We start from the raw sequence: 19315 nt of genomic DNA on the forward strand, positions 1-19315 counted from the left end.
AAGTTTCAACAAAATACAAAAAATACAGAATACAGAAAAAAGAATAAAGTTTTTGAAATATAACAAAAAAGTAAAAAATAAAAAGAAACATATGAAATAAAACAGTTAAAAAAAACACACATTAATTTTCCATAACCTATCTTCCCTACACTTATTTCCCCGGACCTCCTCGTACCTCCTTTTTTTGTATTCCAATTCAGTTAGTTAGTTCAGCAAATTCTTACCATTAAGCTTTTACCCAATTGTAGACCTTTTTTCATATCTCTTAAAGCATTACAGCTAAAAACCTCTTAGTTTCTATCCAACATCCTTCTAACATTCATTAATTTTACAGTATTTCTGTAAATAGTCTTTACATTTCTTCCAGTCTTCTTTCACAGACTCTTCTCCCTGGTCTCGGATTCTGCCAGTCATTTCCTTCTTTCTTGTAGTTTGGATCCATTGCTCCGTGTCCGCTTCTCAGGAGTAGCAGAAAACAACCTTTCTCCCACCTCTATGTGACATCCTTTTATATATTTGAACATGGCTATCATATCACCCCTTAACCTCCTCTTCTCCAGGCTAAACATGCCCAGCTCCCTTAGCCGTTCCCCATAAGGCATCGTTTCCAGGCCTTTGACCATTTGGGTTGCCCTCCTCTGGACACGTTCCAGTTTGTCAGTGTCCTTCTTGAACTGTGGTGCCCAGAACTGGACACAGTACTCCAGGTGAGGTCTGACCAGAGCAGAATACAGTGGCACTATTACTTCCCTTGATCTAGATGCTATACTCCTATTGATGCAGCCCAGAATTGCATTGGCTTTTTTAGCTGCCGCGTCACACTGTTGGCTCATGTCAAGTTTGTGGTCAACCAAGACTCCTAGATCCTTTTCACTTGTACTGCTCTCAAGCCAGGTGTCACCCATCTTGTATTTGTGCCTCTCATTTTTTTTGCCCAAGTGCAGTACTTTACATTTTTCCCTGTTAAAATTTATCTTGTTTGTTTTGGCCCAGTTCTCTAATCTGTCAAGGTCGTTTTGAAGTGTGATCCTGTCCTCTGGGGTGTTAGCCACCCCTCCCAGTTTGGTGTCATCTGCAAATTTGATCAGGATGCCCTTGAGTCCATCATCCAAGTCGTTGATAAAGATGTTGAATAAGACCGGGCCCAAGACAGAACCCTGTGGCACCCCACTAGTCACTCTTCTCCAGGATGAAGAGGAACCATTGATGAGCACCCTTTGGGTTCGGTCAGTCAGCCAGTTATAAATCCACTGGGTGGTAAGCATAATCAAGACCGCATTTTACCAGCTTCTTTACAAGAATATCATGGGGCACCTTGTCAAATGCCTTGCTGAAATCAAGGTAGGCTACATCCACTGCGTTCCCTTCATCTACCAGGCTTGTAATTCTGTCAAAAAACGAGATCAGGTTAGTCTGACATGACTTATTTTTCAGAAATCCATGCTGACTTTTTAATGCATTGCTGCAGCAAAGTTACAATAAAACCTAAGTTGACCCAAGTTTAAAACCAAAAACTCTAGCCGCCACCGCAGTCTCCTGGCCCCCACAACCAGAATGCATCACTCCAGGAAGGACCCCCACCCAACCTTTAGTGAGAGAGGGCAAAAGAAAAGGACTCTACATTGGTAGTTGCACAAATTTACCAGCTGTGGTCCTGCACTGACAGCAAGGCTAACAAACAGGGGAGCTGGGAATGTGCTAGTCCCGTATCTCCCTGCATCTGCCTCCTGACCTAATTGTCCCAGCTTACCTCATGATTGGGCCGGCCCTGAGGGTGAACTGTGATGAAACCAGGCAGTCTCTTATGAGCCATAACTAGCAAACTTTCCATTTTGCCCAAACCAGGAAACTACAGCTGCCAGCTTTGGAACAAGCCGGGAGATTAATCTAACTTCAAAATGTGCTTGGTCAAAACAGGAAACTCTGGTTGATCAGTGGCTTCGTGGTTTGACTGTTCCCACTGATAGCAGTAAAAATAGGAAGCCCTGTTGCATTTGAAGGGGTTGTTTGGACAGAGTCTCTGATCAGCATGCCTAGCAGGACAGGCTTAAAAAGGTAAAGGGACCCCTGACCATTAGGTCCATGACCGACTCTGGGGTTGCGGTGCTCATCTCACTTTATTGGCCGAGGGAGCCAGCGTACAGCTTCCGGTTCATGTGGCCAGCATGTCTAAGCCGCTTCTTGCGAACCAGAGCAGTGCATGGGAACGCCGTTTACCTTCCTGCCGGAGCTGTACCTATTTATCTACTTGCACTTTGACGTGCTTTCGAACTGCTAGGTTGGCAGGAGCAGGGACCGAGCAACGGGAGCTCACCCCGTCGCGGGGATTCGAACCGCCAACCTTCTGATCGGCAAGTCCTAGGCTCTGTGGTTTAACCCACATCACCACCCGAGTCCCAGGACAGGCTTAGGAAGCAATTATTATTATTATTATTATTATTATTATTATTATTATTTGCATCCTGCCTATCTGACTGGGTTGCCTCTGCCCATCTGGGTAGCTTCCAAGAAAATAAAAACCATCAAAAATTTCCTTGTAAAAGGCTGCCTTCGGAAGTCTTCCATTTCGTAGAAATGGCCTTCGGTTTTAAAGAATTGCCCTCTTTAAGGAATCACTTGGTGTAAACATGTATGTTGTCCTCTAGGTCCAAACACACACAGACACACACATGGTAGGAGGAAGCAGTGCTCCAAAGTGCTTATCTTGCGAACTTGCCGTCTAAGTTGTTTACTCCTGACCAAAGTTCCTGTTTCCCAAAAGGACAGGAGGGGGAGCAGTGGAGGAAACGGATGGGTTTGAAGGCTCTTTCCACCAGCCGCCTCTCTCCCCTGAGGAACAAGAGCAAAGGGTGTTTGCAGGGCAGAAGGACAGAGGAGGAGGCAGCAAGGGCAGAGGGAGCAGTGGGCGGATCCACCGCCTCTCCTAGGGTGTCCTGATGCAAGCAAGAGGCTTCCTTCTTCTCTATGCAAGGGCCACCCATGTATTCAGAGCAGTCCTTTGCAGATTAACTCTTAAGTTCCAAGGGATCTACTCTCAGGCCACTAATGTGCATACCATGCCAGCCTTAGGAAGGGAGGTGGGACAGGCAGGTGAAAGGAATTGCCAAAGGTTTTTGAAAATGGGTGGAGGCAATTGGGAAGGGGGTGCCCAATTGGGGCTTCTCCAGGGGCAGCAGAATGTCTTGGGCAGGAGAATCCCTGCAGGGGCTCTCAGACTCCCTTGGCTTCTTCTTCGTCCCTCCCTCCCAGGAAGCTGCAACTTGCTCTGGATTCTGCGCTCCTCAGGAAGCTGAACCTGCAAACCTAGCTGAGACTGAACCTGCAACCCTGGCCAGGATGGAAGGAGGAAGATGGACGGTTGACCTGGTCAGGCTGTCTCCCGCATCCCTCCCCACAACCTCCGAGCATTCCCTCCCAGGACCCTTGGAGAAATCTGGTGAGTTCCAGGGGAGAGGAGATGGGGACAGGGATAGATGGATGGTGGAGGGAGAAAGGTGAAAAGATGGAGAGAAGACAAATGGAAGGAGGTTCCTGAATGTAAGAAGGAAGGGGTGAGGCCTTCTCCAAAGCAGCTTTTCTTCCTCCAGGCTTCTAAATCTTAGATGTTATTTCCCCAGCAGTAATAATTGATGATAATGATGTGGCACACCAATCCTTAAAAACGGGTGAAGGGTAATGGAAATGCTTCCCATAATTATTTATAATTAATCTATTACCCTTATTTTTTATAGACAGGGTCAGAGTGATACATTCCACCAGCATCAAAACACAATAAATGCATGCAGCTCCCCAGTTTTGTGGACTTAAGGGACAAAGGACCAGCTATCATGATACACAATTCCTGTGGCTGGAGGCTCTACACTTAGGATTGGACATATAAAGTCCAAGAGCATCTGGTATTAGAAGCAAATTGTGTAAACTTGCCAATCTTACATACCGGGATTGTTTGTGAGAGTGAGTGAGTGGGATAATAATTTATAGCATCCCTGTGATTTTGTCCGTTCCTAAGCTTCTATGGGTGGGACGCGGGTGGCGGTGGGACGCGGGTGGCGCTGTGGGTAAAACCTCAGCGCCTAGGGCTTGCCGATCGCATGGTCGGTGGTTCGAATCCCTGCGGCGGGGTGAGCTCCCGTCTTTCGGTCCCAGCTCCTGTCCACCTAGCAGTTCGAAAGCACCCCTAAGTGCAAGTAGATAAATAGGTACCGCTTTATAGCGGGAAGGTAGACGGTGTTTCTGTGTGCTGCGCTGGTGCCGGCTCGCTAGAGCAGCTTTGTCACGCTGGCCACGTGACCCGGAAGTGTCTCTGGACAGCGCTGGCGCCCGGCCTCTTAAGTGAGATGGGCGCACAACCCTAGAGTCGGACACGACTTGCCCGTACGGGCAGAGGTACCTTTACCTTTACCTTTAAGCTTCTATGGAGATACTGTGGTACAACCTTGGTACAAATTTCAAAATAAGTACACAAAGCCAACAAAGAGACTCAGAGGTTTATAGTGGCACCAGGTAAAGGTAAAGGGACCCATGGCCATTAGGTCCAGTCGTGACTGACTCTGGGGTTGCGGCGCTCATCTCGCTTTACTGGCTGAGGGGGCCGGCGTACAGCTTCTGGGTCATGTGGCCAGCATGACTAAGCCACTTCTGGTGAACCAGAGCAGCGCACAGAAATGCCATTTACCTTCCCGCCGGAGCGGTACCTATTTATCTACTTGCACTTTGACATGCTTTCGAACTGCTAGGTTGGCAGGAGCAGGGACCGAGCAACGGGAGCTCACCCTGTCACGGGGATTCGAACCGCCGACCTTCTGATCGGCAAGCCGTGGCTCTGTGGTTTAGACCACAGCACCACCCGCGTCCCTTAAAGATCCCTTAGAGAGATCCTTTAACTCCAATCTCAGCAGGAATCAGCACAGTGCTGAGATGGGATAGGAGTCCTTATCTAGAGATAAATGATCCCACTGGCTGCTCTTTAAAGAGGGTTTCTAAAGAACAATCAGAAGGGTCTTTTTTCATGGATCTCATTGCTAATTCAGCAGGGTCTTCTTGTGCTCTTATTTTTCCCCACCCCAGCACTGGGGTTGGAAGGTCTAAACATGCTGGTTCATAGCTGTCAACTTTCAGATTTGAAAATAAGGGATCAGCAGCCTCACCTGTCCCCACGTCCCTGTGGCATCACGTATCCTGCTCAAAATTCCACTTTGTCAGACTGCAGCCCACAAAAGCTTAGGCCATAATACATTTATCAGCCTTTAAGGGCTGCAAAAGATGAATAAAACAACTTCCAGTTAGCGCCAGCAGCAATGGCTGACCTCCTTTGAGTCTCGGAGGGGGTAGCTCAGTGGGAGATCGGGTCCTGTGCGCTCCGGCGAAGCGGGGACCCTTGGAAATCGCAGGCGCGGACGCCTGCGAACGTGGAGGCTCGGCGGGCACCTTGGAGTGCCCCCCAACCCGAAAGGAAGCCTTTTTTTGAGGCTTCAGAAGGGAGCGGGGGAGAAGCGCGGTGCTGCGAGCGGATCACTGCTTTCACTGAGCGAAGCCGTGTTGCCGTTGCTGGAGAGCGCTGACTTATTCCTGGGACATTTGGACTTAAATTTTAACCGTGAGTAGAGGAATTGGATTAAAAAGAGCACTAATTGGATTAATTGGACTATCTGCGTAAAAGCGGAAAAGTTTTAAGCTGTAAAAAACGTCTGAATTGGCTACCGCGGTGGAAGCGCAAACAGGAAGTCCGCTTCCCTGCACTGTATGTGGAATAAAGCATAGAGATTTGGAGCTAAACGTGAGAAAATTGAACTGAAACAAAAGTTTCTTTCTGACCTGAGAACTTTGGTGGGATCTACCCTTTGGAGGGATAAGGGAAAGGCTTTTGATTCTACCGGACTGCTTAAATTTAAGGATTTAAAGAGCGATTTGTCAGTGGACGTCTCAGCTGTCAAAGCTGTCAGAGCTGCTTGCTGGCTGCAAAGAAGATACATTGTGGCCAATTTCTTTGGGGAAAAGATTGGAAAGAACTGGAAAGCTACTTTGTGTTCTTTATTTTTGTCTTTTTACTTAGTTTCTCTCTCTTGCTATTTTAAAAGGACAGTAACTAGCTAGGTGGTAACAGTGTCCACCTAGTGGGACTCCTTGCAACTACAGGAAAGGAATTTTCCACTTGTAAACAGGAACACCAGACGTGGGAAAGGAATTTGACCTTCACTTTGTTATGGCTGATGGTCAAAAAGACCAGTCAGTCTTGAGATCAGGGAAACCCTGGGTACACAGAAGGCAATCATCTGCTGGTTTGCCTGCATCGGCAATACAACCTAAGTCTGGTGGAATGCCTGAGGAAATTTTAGCCAGTGCTCTGGCTAAGATTAATGAATCGATACAACAATTAAGTACAAGGGTGGGGGAGACGAATAGGAAAGTGGAAGAAACGAACCAGAAAGTGGACATTGCAAATAGGAAAATTGACTTAAATACAGAAACATTAGACAATTTGGAGAAAAAAGTAAACAGTAATACGGAATCTATTCAGAGATTACTGCAAGACTCAAAGTCCATACAGGAAAAGACTGCTGCTGTAGAATTTAAATTGGGGCAATTGGAAACTGAAAAGGTACCAGACCTGCAGAAAGAGATTGCAGAACATAAGTTAACGTTGTCTATGATTGACCTTAAAGACAAACAAACAAATCTTAGAATTAGAGCTGTTCCTGAGTTGGAGAAAGGCACCCTGATAGATTTTCTGACACAAGAATTTCTGGATTTTTGGAAATCGGAATTGAAACAAGAGGACTTTAGGATTGTGAGGGCTTTTCGACTGGGGAAAGGAGGAAGAAAGATTAAAATAAGGGATTGTCTGATCACCCTCCGATCCAAAGAAGAAAGGGACAAAATTTTGGGCCTGCACTACGAAAAACCCTTGACAATCATACAATCAAAAGTGGAAATCTTTAAAGATATACCAAAACATCTTCTTGATTTAAGAAAAGATTTTGGAGATTTGGTGGACTTGTTGAGAAAAAATAAAATCCTTTTCAGGTGGGAATTTCCCCAAGGTCTATCCTTTAGTTTTAAAGGAAGAAAGACCAAGATTAGATCAGTGGAGGAAAAGAATAAGTTTTTGAGTGCATACGAAGAAGATCTACAGAAAGGACTGGGAAAAGACACTGCGATACCGGTTAAGAGTCTGCAAAAAAAAGTGAAATCAACGCCACCAACAGATATTGACAATCTTCTTGGGGCTGTTGGAGGAGAAGGAGAGTAACTACAAAATGACACTACAAGTTTTAAGTTGGAATATTAACGGTCTAAATTCGTCGGCGAAAAGGGGGAGAGTATTTCATACATTGAAGAAAGAACATTTGGACTTGATTTGCTTACAAGAAACTCATGTGACAAGGCTACATCGAAAAATTTTGATAAATAAAAGATTGGGACAAGAATTCATTTCATCGGACAATGTTAAAAAAAGAGGGGTAGTACTTTATGCGAAGGAAAGCCTGTCACCAAAATTTATATTTAAAGATGACCAAGGAAGATATATAGCAATTGAAATTCAGTTCCAAGGACAGAAATTTTTGATAATAGGTGTATATGCACCAAATGAGGGAAAATCAGAATTCTTTAAGAAATTGCATGAAACTCTCCTGGATTATCTGGATTATAACATTATTTTGATGGGAGATATGAATGGAGTAGTGTCTATAAATATGGATAAAGCCCAAAGACAAACAGTGACAAAAGATGGAAGATTACCAAAGACATTTTTTGAAATGACTGACAATATGGATCTTGTGGATATTTGGCGAATAAAGAACCCCTTGGAAAGAGAGGGAACCTTCTTCTCTGAAGCAAATATGACATGGACAAGAATAGACCAAATCTGGATAACTAGAGGACTGGCCCCTAAGATTAAAAAAGCGGTGATTTGCCCGAAAATCTGCTCTGATCACAACCCAGTAAAGATTGAAATGATACCAATGCCAATTGGAGCTTTTAGATGGAGGATGAATGACACCTTATTTAGGAATGAGGAAATTATTAAAAAGGCTCAGAAGAACTTGAGAGACTATTTTGAGATAAATTTGAATACCACGACAGAAAAAAGAGTGATTTGGGATGCCAGCAAAGCGGTGATGAGAGGATTTTTGATACAACAAAACGCAATTAGGAAAAGATATCAAAATGAGAAGAGAGAAAAAATCTTGGAGAAAATTAAGGATGGAGAAAAAAGACTGAGGGCGAAACCGAACTCACAGGAGATTCTAAAAGAGATAAAGCTATACCAAGTACAATATATGAAACTGATGAACCAGGAGATAGAATGGAAGATTAAACAGATGAAACAAAAGACTTTCGAATCGGCAAATAAATGTGGGAAATTACTGGCCTGGCAAATGAAAAAAAGACAAAAGCTGAATACGATTACGAACTTGGTAGTAGAAGGGAAGAACATACAGAACCCTGGAGAGATTCGGAAGTGCTTTCAGAACTATTTTAAACAGTTATATATGCAGGAGACTCAGAAAGAATTAGACATTGACCGATTTTTGAAAAATAATGGATTACAAAAAGTATCTCAAGAGAGTAAATCAATATTAAACTCTACAATATCTGATCAAGAGGTGGAAGGAGCCATTCAGAATATGAAATTGGGCAAATCTCCAGGGCCGGATGGACTAACTGGAAAGTACTACAAAACTTTGAAAGAATGGTTATTGCAACCGTTGAAAGAACTTTGCAATGAAATACTACGGGGAGGAAAAGCACCCGAGTCGTGGAAAGAAGCATACATTACACTTATACCAAAAACCGAAGTGGAGAAGACACAGTTGAAGAACTACCGTCCCATATCCCTACTAAATGTGGATTACAAAATTTTTGCGGAAATTATGGCTAAAAGATTAAAAAATGTATTGGTAAAAGAGATTCATAAAGACCAGGCGGGTTTTCTCCCTGGGAGACATTTGTCAGATAATACTAGGAATATTATTAATATTTTGGAAAAATTGCAAGTTAATATCAATACTAAAGCTGTTTTAATATTTGTAGATGCAGAGAAAGCGTTTGACAATATTTCTTGGAGTTTTATGAAGAAAAATTTGCAGGGGATGGGGGTAGGCCAAAGTTTTGAAAATGGTATAGGTGCAATTTATTCGGAACAAAAAGCCAAGCTTATTGTGAACAATGTAGTTACAGAAGAATTTAAGATAGAGAAAGGAACAAGACAGGGTTGCCCAATCTCCCCATTGCTTTTTATATCGGTCCTGGAGGTTTTGCTCAATATGATTAGAAAAGACCAATTGGTTAAAGGTATACAACTCGGAGCTAAACAGTACAAATTGAAAGCTTTTGCTGATGATTTAGTTTTGACATTACAGGAGCCAGAAGCTAGCACAAAAAGAGTATTACAATTAATCCAAGAATTTGGTCAAGTAGCAGGTTTCAAATTAAACAAGATGAAAACTAAGGTATTAGAGAAAAACCTTACAGAGATTGAGAAGGAGAGGTTTCAGAAAGAGACAGGATTAACAATTGTTAATAAAGTGAAATATCTAGGGGTGAATATGACTGCCAAAAATGTGAATCTGTTTAAAGATAATTATGAAAAATGTTGGTCAGAAGTGAAGAAGGATTTAGAAATATGGTCAAAATTGAAGTTATCATTGTTGGGCCGAATTGCAGCGATAAAGATGAATGTTGATAAATGCCTAGAATGTTGTTTTTGTTTCAAACATTACAAATTGTGGACAAAATGGACTGTTTCAAGAGGTGGCAAAGAGATATTTCCAAATTTATCTGGCAGGGCAAAAAGCCTAGAATAAAATTTAAGATATTAACAGACGCGAAGGAAAGAGGGGGATTTGCCCTGCCAGATCTTAAACTTTACTATGAATCGGCCGCTTTTTGTTGGCTGAAAGATTGGCTACTTTTTGAAAATGTGGACATTTTAGATCTAGAAGGTTTTGATAATGTGTTTGGATGGCATGCATATTTATGGTATGACAAAGTTAAAGCGCATAAGGCCTTTAAGAATCATATTGTCAGGAAAGCATTGTTTAATGTTTGGGTGAGATATAAGGATTTGTTGGAAAGTAAAACACCAAGGTGGCTGTCACCAATGGAGGCAAAGGCATTGAAAAAAACAAATATGGAGACAAACTGGCCAAAATATTGTGAAATTTTAGAACAAGTTGGAGATAAATTAAAATTGCAGAGCTTTGATAAATTAAAAACTAAAGTTCGAGATTGGCTTCACTATTATCAAATAAGGGAGGTTTTTAACCTAGATAAAAAGATTGGTTTCCAGGAGGAAAAATCTAAACTGGAAACGGAATTGTTAGAACCTAAAACTAAAAATCTGTCAAGAATGTATAATCTGCTGTTGAAATGGAATACACAGGATGAAATGGTTAAATCTGCTATGATTAAATGGGCACAAGATGTTGGGCATAATATCATGTTTGCTGACTGGGAACGGTTATGGACCACAGGTATGAAATTTACGGCTTGTAACGCCTTAAGAGAAAATATAATGAAAATGATTTATAGGTGGTACTTAACCCCAGTCAAGCTAGCAAAAATCTATCATTTGCCTGATAATAAATGTTGGAAATGTAAAGAAAATGAAGGTACTTTTTTTCACCTTTGGTGGACGTGCCCAAAGATCAAGGCCTTCTGGGAAATGATATATAATGAATTAAAAAAGGTATTGAAATACACTTTCTTGAAGAAACCAGAGGCCTTCCTCTTGGGCATGGTCGGCCAATTGGTGCGAAGGGAAGACAGGAATTTTTTTATGTATGCGACAGCAGCGGCAAGAATACTTATTGGGAAATACTGGAAGACACAAGAATTGCCTACCCGAGAAGAATGGCAGAGGAAAGTGATGGACTATATGGAACTGGCTGAGATGACCGGCAGAATTCAAGATCAGGAAGAAGGGTTGATGGAAGAAGACTGGAAAAAAATTAAAATATATCTTCAGAAACACTGTAATATAAAAGAATGTTAGAAAAGGTTGGAGAAGAATATTAGACCGTATTGGCAGACAGGGTATAATGGAATAAGTAAATATGAAGTGTAAAATAAAGATAGAGGAGAATTAAATACTTTCGAATGTTAAAATAAGTAAAAGAAAAGAAGGTTAGAAGGATTTGCTGGAGATACGATTCAAATTAGAATACAAAGCAGGGAGGTGAGAGGAAGTCATGGAAACAAGTAAATGGGAAGACGGTTGTAATGGTTTAATTGATTTTTGTTATTTTCTATTGTGATTTTTTGTCTTTTGTATTTCTCTTTTTACTGTCTGTTTTTTGTAAGATGTATGTGATTTGTTTGTTTTTTCTACTTTTTTCTTTTTTTGTAATTTTAAAATTAGAATAAATATTTTTTTTTAAAAAAAAAGCAAAAGATGAATAAACAGAAGCATAGTTCATCTATGGAATCCATCCTACAGGAGACAGTGACATCCAGCAACTTGGATAGCTTGAAAAAAAGGATAAGACTGACGTCTCTGCTCTGCCCTCGTGGTTCAGGCAATAATGCTTCTTGATACTAGTTTCTGGAAAGCACAGGAAGGCAGAGAAGACTCTTGTGCTCCAGTCCTGCTTGCCGGTTTCTCACAGGCATCTGGTTGGCCTCTGTGAGAAGAGGATGCTGGACTAGGTGGGCCTTTGCCTGATCCAGCAGGCTCTTCTTAGGTTCCAATATATTGCAATATTTTTACAGTTACATGTAGCACTTAAGTTTTATTTATTTCACAAGGGAAATACTGTTACTCGAGCCTGAGATCATTTCTTCACTTCAGAAAGAAAAATACAGCGATGTGTCTAATAAGCTAATTCCACCACAGATTCGTATTATAAAATGATGGTGCATTATTAAGTGTGAATGGAGTGCTCAGGTGTTGCTGTTGCCATTATCTCATCTGCTTTGCAAAAAAATTGGAACCTAGAGAGGACAGTGGAGATTGGAGACGGTGTTAAAATGAGAGAAGGTGCAGATTGGGATTGACATGTGTTCAGTTCCTTTTTTGTCTTTCTTGAAAGTCTAACAGGATTCTCTTTCCTCCCAGACTCCCAAACAGGTGAGGAAGATGAAGGTCACAATTCTATGGAGCCACCTGTCAATTCATTGGGAAGAACAAAGAAACTGAGGATACAACAACAAACTCACAAAGGAGAGAAACTATTTCAATGTATGAAGTGTGGGACGAGCTTTAGTCATAGTCAAGCACTTAGAATACATCAACGAACTCACACGGGTGAGAAACCATTTAAATGTATGGAGTGCGGTAAGAGCTTCAGTCAAAGTGGACATCTTAGAATACATCAACAAACTCACACAGGGGAGAAACCATTTCAATGTATTGAATGTGGAAAGAGCTACAGTCAAAATGGACACCTTAAAATACACCAACGAACTCACACGGGAGAGAAACCATTTAAATGTTTTGAGTGTGGAAAGAGCTTCAGTGAAAGTGGGAAACTTAAATTACACCTACGAATTCACACGGGTGAGAAACCATTTAAATGTATTGAATGTAGAAGGAGCTTCAGTGAAAGTGGAGCACTTAGAATACACCAACGAATTCACACGGGTGAGAAACCATTTAAATGTATGGAGTGCGGTAAGAGCTTCAGTCGAAGTGGAACACTTAGACGACATCTACGAATACACACGGAGGATAAACCATTGAAATGTATTGAATGTGGAAAGAGCTTCAGTGAAAGTGGAGCACTTAGAATACACCAACGAATTCACACAGGTGAGAAACCATTTAAATGTATGGAGTGCGGTAAGAGCTTCAATGATAGTGGATCACTTAGAATACACCAACGTACTCACACGGGAGAGAAACCATTTAAATGTATTGAATGTGGAAAGAGCTTCAGTGAAAGTGGACATCTTAGAAGACACCAACGAACTCACACAGGGGAGAAACCATATAAATGTATAGAATGTGGAAAGAGCTTCAGTGATAGTGGATCACTTAGAAGACATCAACGAACTCACACAGGGGAGAAACCATTTAAATGTATTGAATGTGGAAAGAGCTTCCATGTAAGTGGAGCGCTTAGAAGACATCAACAAACTCACACAGGGGAGAAACCATTTGAATGTATGGAATGTGGAAAGAGCTACAGTCGAAATGGAGAACTTAGAATGCACCAACAAACTCACACAGGGGAGAAACCATTTAAATGTATGGAATGTGGAAAGAGCTACAGTCGAAGTGGAGAACTTAGAATACACCAACGAACTCACACAGGGGAGAAACCATTTAAATGTATGCAGTGTGGAAAGAGCTTCCATGAAAGTGGAGCACTTAGAAGGCATCAACAAACTCACACAGGGGAGAAACCATTTGAATGTGTGGATTGTGGAAAGAGCTTCAGTCAAAGTGGGACACTTAGAATACACCAACGAACTCACACAGGGGAGAAACCATATAATTGTATGGAGTGCGGTAAGAGCTTCAGTACGAATGGAGAACTTACAATACACCAACGAACTCACACAGGGGAGAAACCATTTAAATGTATGGAATGTGGAAAGAGCTACAGTCGAAGTGGAGAACTTAGAATACACCAACGAACTCACACAGGGGAAAAACCATTTAAATGTATGGAATGTGGAAAGAGTTTCCATGAAAGTGGAGCACTTAGAATACATCAACGAACTCACACGGGGGAGAAACCATTTGAATGTGTGGATTGTAGAAAGAGCTTCAGTGATAGTGGATCATTTAGAAGACATCAACGAACTCACACGGGGGAGAAACCAATTAAATGTATTGAATGTGGAAAGAGCTACAGCCAATATGGAGCACTTAGAAGACATCAACGAACTCATACAGGGCAAAAACCACAGATACTTTAATAAACTGCATAGGTGTTTTTTACCTTTCCTTCTATGCTTCCTTGCAATACGGACAAAATCAAACCATGCCAATGCTTTCAGCCCCAGAAGAGGAGCTCCCCTTGGTGTCAAAAGAAAGCATTCCTGTGCCACATTTCGTAGCAGTTACTTTAACACACTCTACCTGGGGCTGCCTTTGAAAAGAGCTCAGAAGCTTCAATGGCTCAAAGAGCAGCATAGGACTCCCATATTAGAACAGCTTCGTCTGCCTAATTGTCTGTTTCTGAACACAATCAATGTTTCCACAAGAAGAGGAAGATAGATTTGGAGTGCAGCGTTTTCAATAAGAAATGGCCCCACGACTATTTCTTTGTGGAGCTGAGCCTCATTTGTGGTGAGGCCCTCTCCGTCCTGAAGAAGGCCCACCTGCAGACACACTGCAGGACGAAGCACATTCAGTACGAGGAGTTCCAAGGGCAGCTGCGCCAGGAGAAGGTCAAGGTGCTGAAAACGGACCTGTTGGGTAACCTGTGGCCCCTCCAGATGATGTCAAATTGCAACTCACGTCTTCTTTCGCCGCTGGCCATGCTGGCTGGGGCTCATGGGAGCTGGAGTCCAAGGATCTAGGTCCACAAATGCCGGGGACAATTCAAATCCCTCCTCAGTCGTGAAGCTGATTGGGCGACTTAAAGCTGGTCACCATCTTTATGCGAAACCTCCCTCGCAGGGTTGCTGTGTGCGTGAAAGCACTATATCTTGTGGTGGGCTTGATGAGGGAAGTGTGGAACATAAATGTAATTCATAGGTAAGAAGACAGGAAATAGTTCTGAATCTGACTGAAAATTAAGGATTCTTTGTCTCCAAGTTGCATATAGCAAGCACCTGTGTTGTTGAACTCTAGCTGAAGTCTCAGCATCTGGTTCCTCAGCACTCTGCACTCTCTCTCTGGAAACCTCCAGCTGTCAGGTGACAGGAACCAGCCAATGCCTCCCAGTTCAGAAACAGTCTGCCAAGAGCTGAGATTGGAAGTGGACAACCAGGGAAAATTAGGGGAGCAACAACATTTTTGAATCCATGCTCATGAATGTTGATTTGAATCAATTTGCCAGATGTGTTCAAAATAGTAGGGAAAATTTATGGTTGACACCACCTTGGGACAGTTTTGACAGGAATTTGGGGAACTGGGAATATTTTTAGCTCCATCAAAGTTGATGGATCAGCAAATAGCTGGAGAGGATTAAGGGGCGGGGGCGGGAATCAGGCCTTGTTTCTCATGTGACAGATAACCGATTCCACAGTTCTTAAAGCTGACTGTTTGCTGCCTCCTAAAATGATGCTTAAGCCTCCCCCCCCAAAAAAAACACAACTCAAACATGGCAGCTGGTCTTGTCAAACGGGCCAATATAAGGTTCACATTTGGCAAGATTGTTGTTGTTTAGTTATTTAGTCGTGTCCGACTCTTCGTGACCCTATGGACCAGAGCATGCCAGGCACTCCTCTCTTCCACTGCCACCCACAGCTTGGTCAAACTCATGCTGGTAGCTTCGAGAACACTGTCCAACCATCTTGTCCTCTGTCGTCCCCTTCTCCTTGTTCCCTCCATCTTTCCCAACATCAGGGTCTTTTCCAGGGCGTCTTCTCTTCTCATGAGGTGGCCAAAGTATTGGAGCCTCAGCTTCACGATCTGTCCTTTCAGTGAGCACTCAGGGCTGATTTCCTTCAAAATGGTTAGGTTTGATCTTCTTGCAGTCCATGGGACTCTTTAGAGTCTCCTCCAGCACCATAATTCAAAAGTATCAATTCTTCGGCGATCAGCCTTCTTTATGGTCCAGCTCTCACTTACAGACATCACTACTGGGAAAACCATAGCTTTAACTATACGGACCTTTGTTGGCAAGGTGATGTCTCTGCTTTTTAGGATGCTGTCTAGGTTTGTCCTTGCTTTTCTCCCAAGAAACAGGAGTCTTTTAATTTTGTGACTGCTGTCACCATCTGCAGTGATCATGGAGCCCCAGAAAGTAAAATCTCTCACTGCCTCCATTTCTTCCCCTTCTATTTGCCAGGAGGTGATGGGACCAGTGGCCATGTTCTTCGTTTTTTTGATGTTGAGCTTTAGACCATATTTTGCGCTCTCCTCTTTCACCCTCATTAAAAGGTTCTTTGATTCCTCCTCACTTTCTGCCATCAAGGTTGTGTCATCCTCATATCTGAGGTTGTTGATATTTCTTCCGGCAATCTTAATTCCAGTTTGGGATTCATCCACTCCAGCCTTTCTCATGTTGAATTCCGCATATAAGTTAAATAAGCGGGGAGACAGTATACAGCCTTGTCATACTCTTTCCCAATTTTGAACCAATCAGTTGTTCCATATCCAGTTCTAACTGTAGCTTCTTGTCCCACATAGAGATTTCTTATGTTATGGAAATTATGGGAGATTTCTCATGTTACAGAGATTTCTCATGTTACGGAAACTACATATTGCTAGACTGTTAAATGTTACAAAAATTATGCCTGAATGTATCCTTTCACCGTGACAGCTCAGGGAAGTTACCTAGCTTTAAAAATAATATAAAATCAACTCCTTTGCCAGTTTCCTCCATTCCAAAGATATTTTCCCCTTGAAAAAGGACTCCAGGAAGTGTCCAGGGGTGAGAATTGCTGAGCTGGGCCAAGGAAAGCCTAATCCCATCACCAAACTTGCCAAGGGGCCAGACATGCAAAGGAAGTTCTATTGTACTTTGGGTGATGGGACTTCAGAGGTGTTTGCCTATGCTAATCTTATACCTGAGTCTTGCCCTGACATGTCTACTTATGCTAATCTTGTACCAAGGGCTTGTCTGGACATGTTGGCCAAGGTTAAACTAGTGTAACCCCTGTCTACCCCATCCCTTTTGTGACATGTCAGTGATGTAACAATCATATAACAGTGATGCTCTACAAACTGTATTCTGGGATATGGTGGGGAAGTTTTAAAAGTCTTTGTCACCCCATGCTCGGGGTTCAAAATTCCTCTTTCAACCTGTTGCGAAATAAACTTTGGTCTACAGCTATTTGCTCCAGTTGATGGCTGGACTCCTTCCTTTATTCCACAAGGGACCCACGGGCTCTGCCCGACGGGCTGGGTGACTGAGCAGCCTCACACCTAGATTTTTCCGTAACACACAGAAGACAGATGAGGTGATCTGCTGAGATATGATGGCGCCCGGCACACTTCCCCTGGGCCGATGGACGCCTGTGCTGATAGAAAAAGCTTGAGCTCTCTTCACAGCTCTTATTTTTTTTTTTAAATAATGTTTATTAAAATTTTCAAAAATACAGAAAGTAAAAAGTTAATATACATTCAGAACCTTATTTTCATATATCCACTTTCTGGGACTCCCCCCTTCCCCCACCCCTATCATATTCCTGTTTCATATTGTTGGCTCCACAAGCTCTCAATTCTGATTAAAAACTTAATTTGTTTAGACCATTGTTCGAATTTAAAATTTCTACACTCCTCATCAATACCCTTGATAAAAAGCCAAAAATTTCTTTCCCAGGGCCCACCCCATTTTTATTCCACAATTTCCCTTTTTTTTTTAATAATAAAGACACCCCATATAATAGAAATATCAGAAATAAGAAATAAAAGATATAATAGATGAAACAAAACCAGTTCAAAAAAAGAAATTGACAAGCCTTTGGATTTTAGTTCTCCCCCTCTGTCCCCGGTTTAATTTCCCCCTGACCACCAAACCATGTTATCCGCCTGGAATTCTTACAATCCATAAATCGCCTATTTTCCCCCAACTCCTTGCTGGTTTTTTTTTTTTTGTTTTGTTTTTTTCCTTTCATAATTATTTTTTAAAACACTTAACTTCAGATCTTTAATAAAGCTCCCCCCATTGTTCTTTCCAAATTGTAGTCCAGTTTCCTCTTGTTCCGCTGCTGAAACGTTCTAATTCAGAAGCTTAGTAAGTCTGCAGGGATTATTGTTATTCAGGAACAAAAACTTGCGTTCAGTCCCTTCCTTTCTTCAATAGAAAATTCTATTGTCTCCTTTAGCTGTACACCCTGTAGACAAAATATTATTTCCGTTTTGCAGCTTTCCCAGAAGATAACCAGTTCTATAAAATTCCAATGGTATTTTTCCACTTACGACCATCTTTGTAATGTCCCGAAACTCCTCTAGGGGGATTGTTGTAACTTTGTTTTCTCTAGTCCAAAAGTCCGATTGTTATCCATGTTTTCGCCATTTTGTATCCAGGTTTTAAAAAGTTGTAGCAAATTATAACAAATTTAGCCAGCAAAGTTCTCATAATAAAATCCTCTCTGCTTTCCGACTTTGACAGCTACTTTGACAGCTGTCAAAATCTCCGACTCTTTTCACCAGGCTCTCTCTTCAATCACCCCGGTTCCCAGGGGGGGGGGGTTACGTTTCTTCTCCCTCAATTCGTCCTCCAGCACAGTTCTTATAATTTCCCATCGTGGAATTCTTAGTTTTTATCAGCAATACAAATCTTTTTGGACCTTGGTTTCCCCGTCCTTGTCTTAGAAGGTTTACAATAGGGGGGGGGACTGACTTCCTTTTTGGATCCCCCCCCGCTCGTGTCCAAATCAAAAGGAAATTCTTTTTTTTCCTCCTTTTAAACCCAGTTTCCAAATTACTCACGGGTTGTTGTTAAAAAGTCCGAATTTTCAATGGAAGAAGTCAGCGCTCTCCGCCGGATGGCATGCGGCTGCGCTCGGCAGGGATAGCAGAGGACTCAAAGCACCACGCTTCTCCCCGGCACCCGATCCGTAGCCTTTAAAAAGGCTCCTTCACGAGTCGGGAGGGCGCTGACGGTGCCAGCCGAGTCTCCATGTCCACGGCCCTCGTGGCCGTGGTTTTTAAGGGTCCCCGCATTGCCGGTGCGGTAGGACCCAGCCCCTGCCGAGCAGGCTCCCTCCGGAGCTCGGAGGGAGTCCGCCATTCGGCGATGGCGCCAACCCGGAAGTCCCTCTCTTCACAGCTCTTAGCAGAGATCCGCAGCGGCAGAAAGTGTTGCCTTGTGTGTGAATAATAAATCAGGCTGTGCGCAGGCTTCTTGCTAATCTCTAACAGTCTTTAATGAGTAGAAAAACATCATAAATCAGTCCCGGCGAGAGAGCAGGCATCCTTCTCGCCTCTCAGCCAAAAACGAAAGTAAATCACACACAAAGAAAGATTCCCGTATGTGAACATAACCACGCCTCAGAATGTGAGACGTCACACAGAACTGTTTAACCCTGTAAGTTCTGATTCTCCTCACATGATCAGGCACTCCCATTTCTTTAAAAACTTGCCATAGTTTGCTGTGGTTGACACAGTCAAAGGCTTTTGCATAGTCAATGAAGCAGAAGTAGATGTTTTTCATGAACACTCTAGCTTTCTCCATAATGCAGCGCATGTTTGCAATTTGGTCTCTGGTTCCTCTGCCCCTTCGAAATCCAGCTTGCACTTCTGGGA

General features: G+C 42.6%; 2 protein-coding genes across 3 annotated transcripts in view; both read left to right on the forward strand.

Annotated features, from left to right (window-relative positions):
- The window catches only part of LOC308469342 (uncharacterized protein), an 86185-nt gene that overhangs the window by 28940 nt on the left and 37930 nt on the right, over window positions 1-19315 (forward strand). The gene's annotated exons all lie outside the window — the stretch shown is intronic.
- LOC308469495 (uncharacterized protein) lies at window positions 970-16912 on the forward strand. Of its 2 annotated transcripts, XM_080992036.1 has the most exons (3): window positions 970-1907; window positions 3018-3436; window positions 12062-16912. In XM_080992036.1, exons 2-3 carry the CDS (start codon window positions 3178-3180, stop codon window positions 13867-13869), a joined length of 2067 nt encoding a protein of 688 aa, XP_080848162.1. In that variant the 5' UTR covers window positions 970-1907; window positions 3018-3177; the 3' UTR covers window positions 13870-16912. The 2 variants fall into 2 exon arrangements, with proteins under 2 accessions (XP_080848162.1, XP_080848161.1); XM_080992035.1 differs by lacking the exon at window positions 970-1907 and having other exon boundaries at window positions 2933-3436.

This window comes from Podarcis pityusensis (assembly GCF_964106645.2).
Source record: "Podarcis pityusensis genome assembly, chromosome: 2".
NCBI classification, from domain to species: Eukaryota; Metazoa; Chordata; class Lepidosauria; order Squamata; family Lacertidae; genus Podarcis; species Podarcis pityusensis.

What these genes read in the sequence shown, in the direction of transcription:
- LOC308469495 (XM_080992036.1), top strand. Translation starts at nt 3,178, where the DNA reads ATGTCTTGGGCAGGAGAATCCCTGCAGGGGCTCTCAGACTCCCTTGGC. An exon ending in AGGACCCTTGGAGAAATCTG is followed by an intron (nt 3,437 to 12,061) that starts GTGAGTTCCAGG and finishes CTTTCCTCCCAG; the next exon opens with ACTCCCAAACAGGTGAGGAA.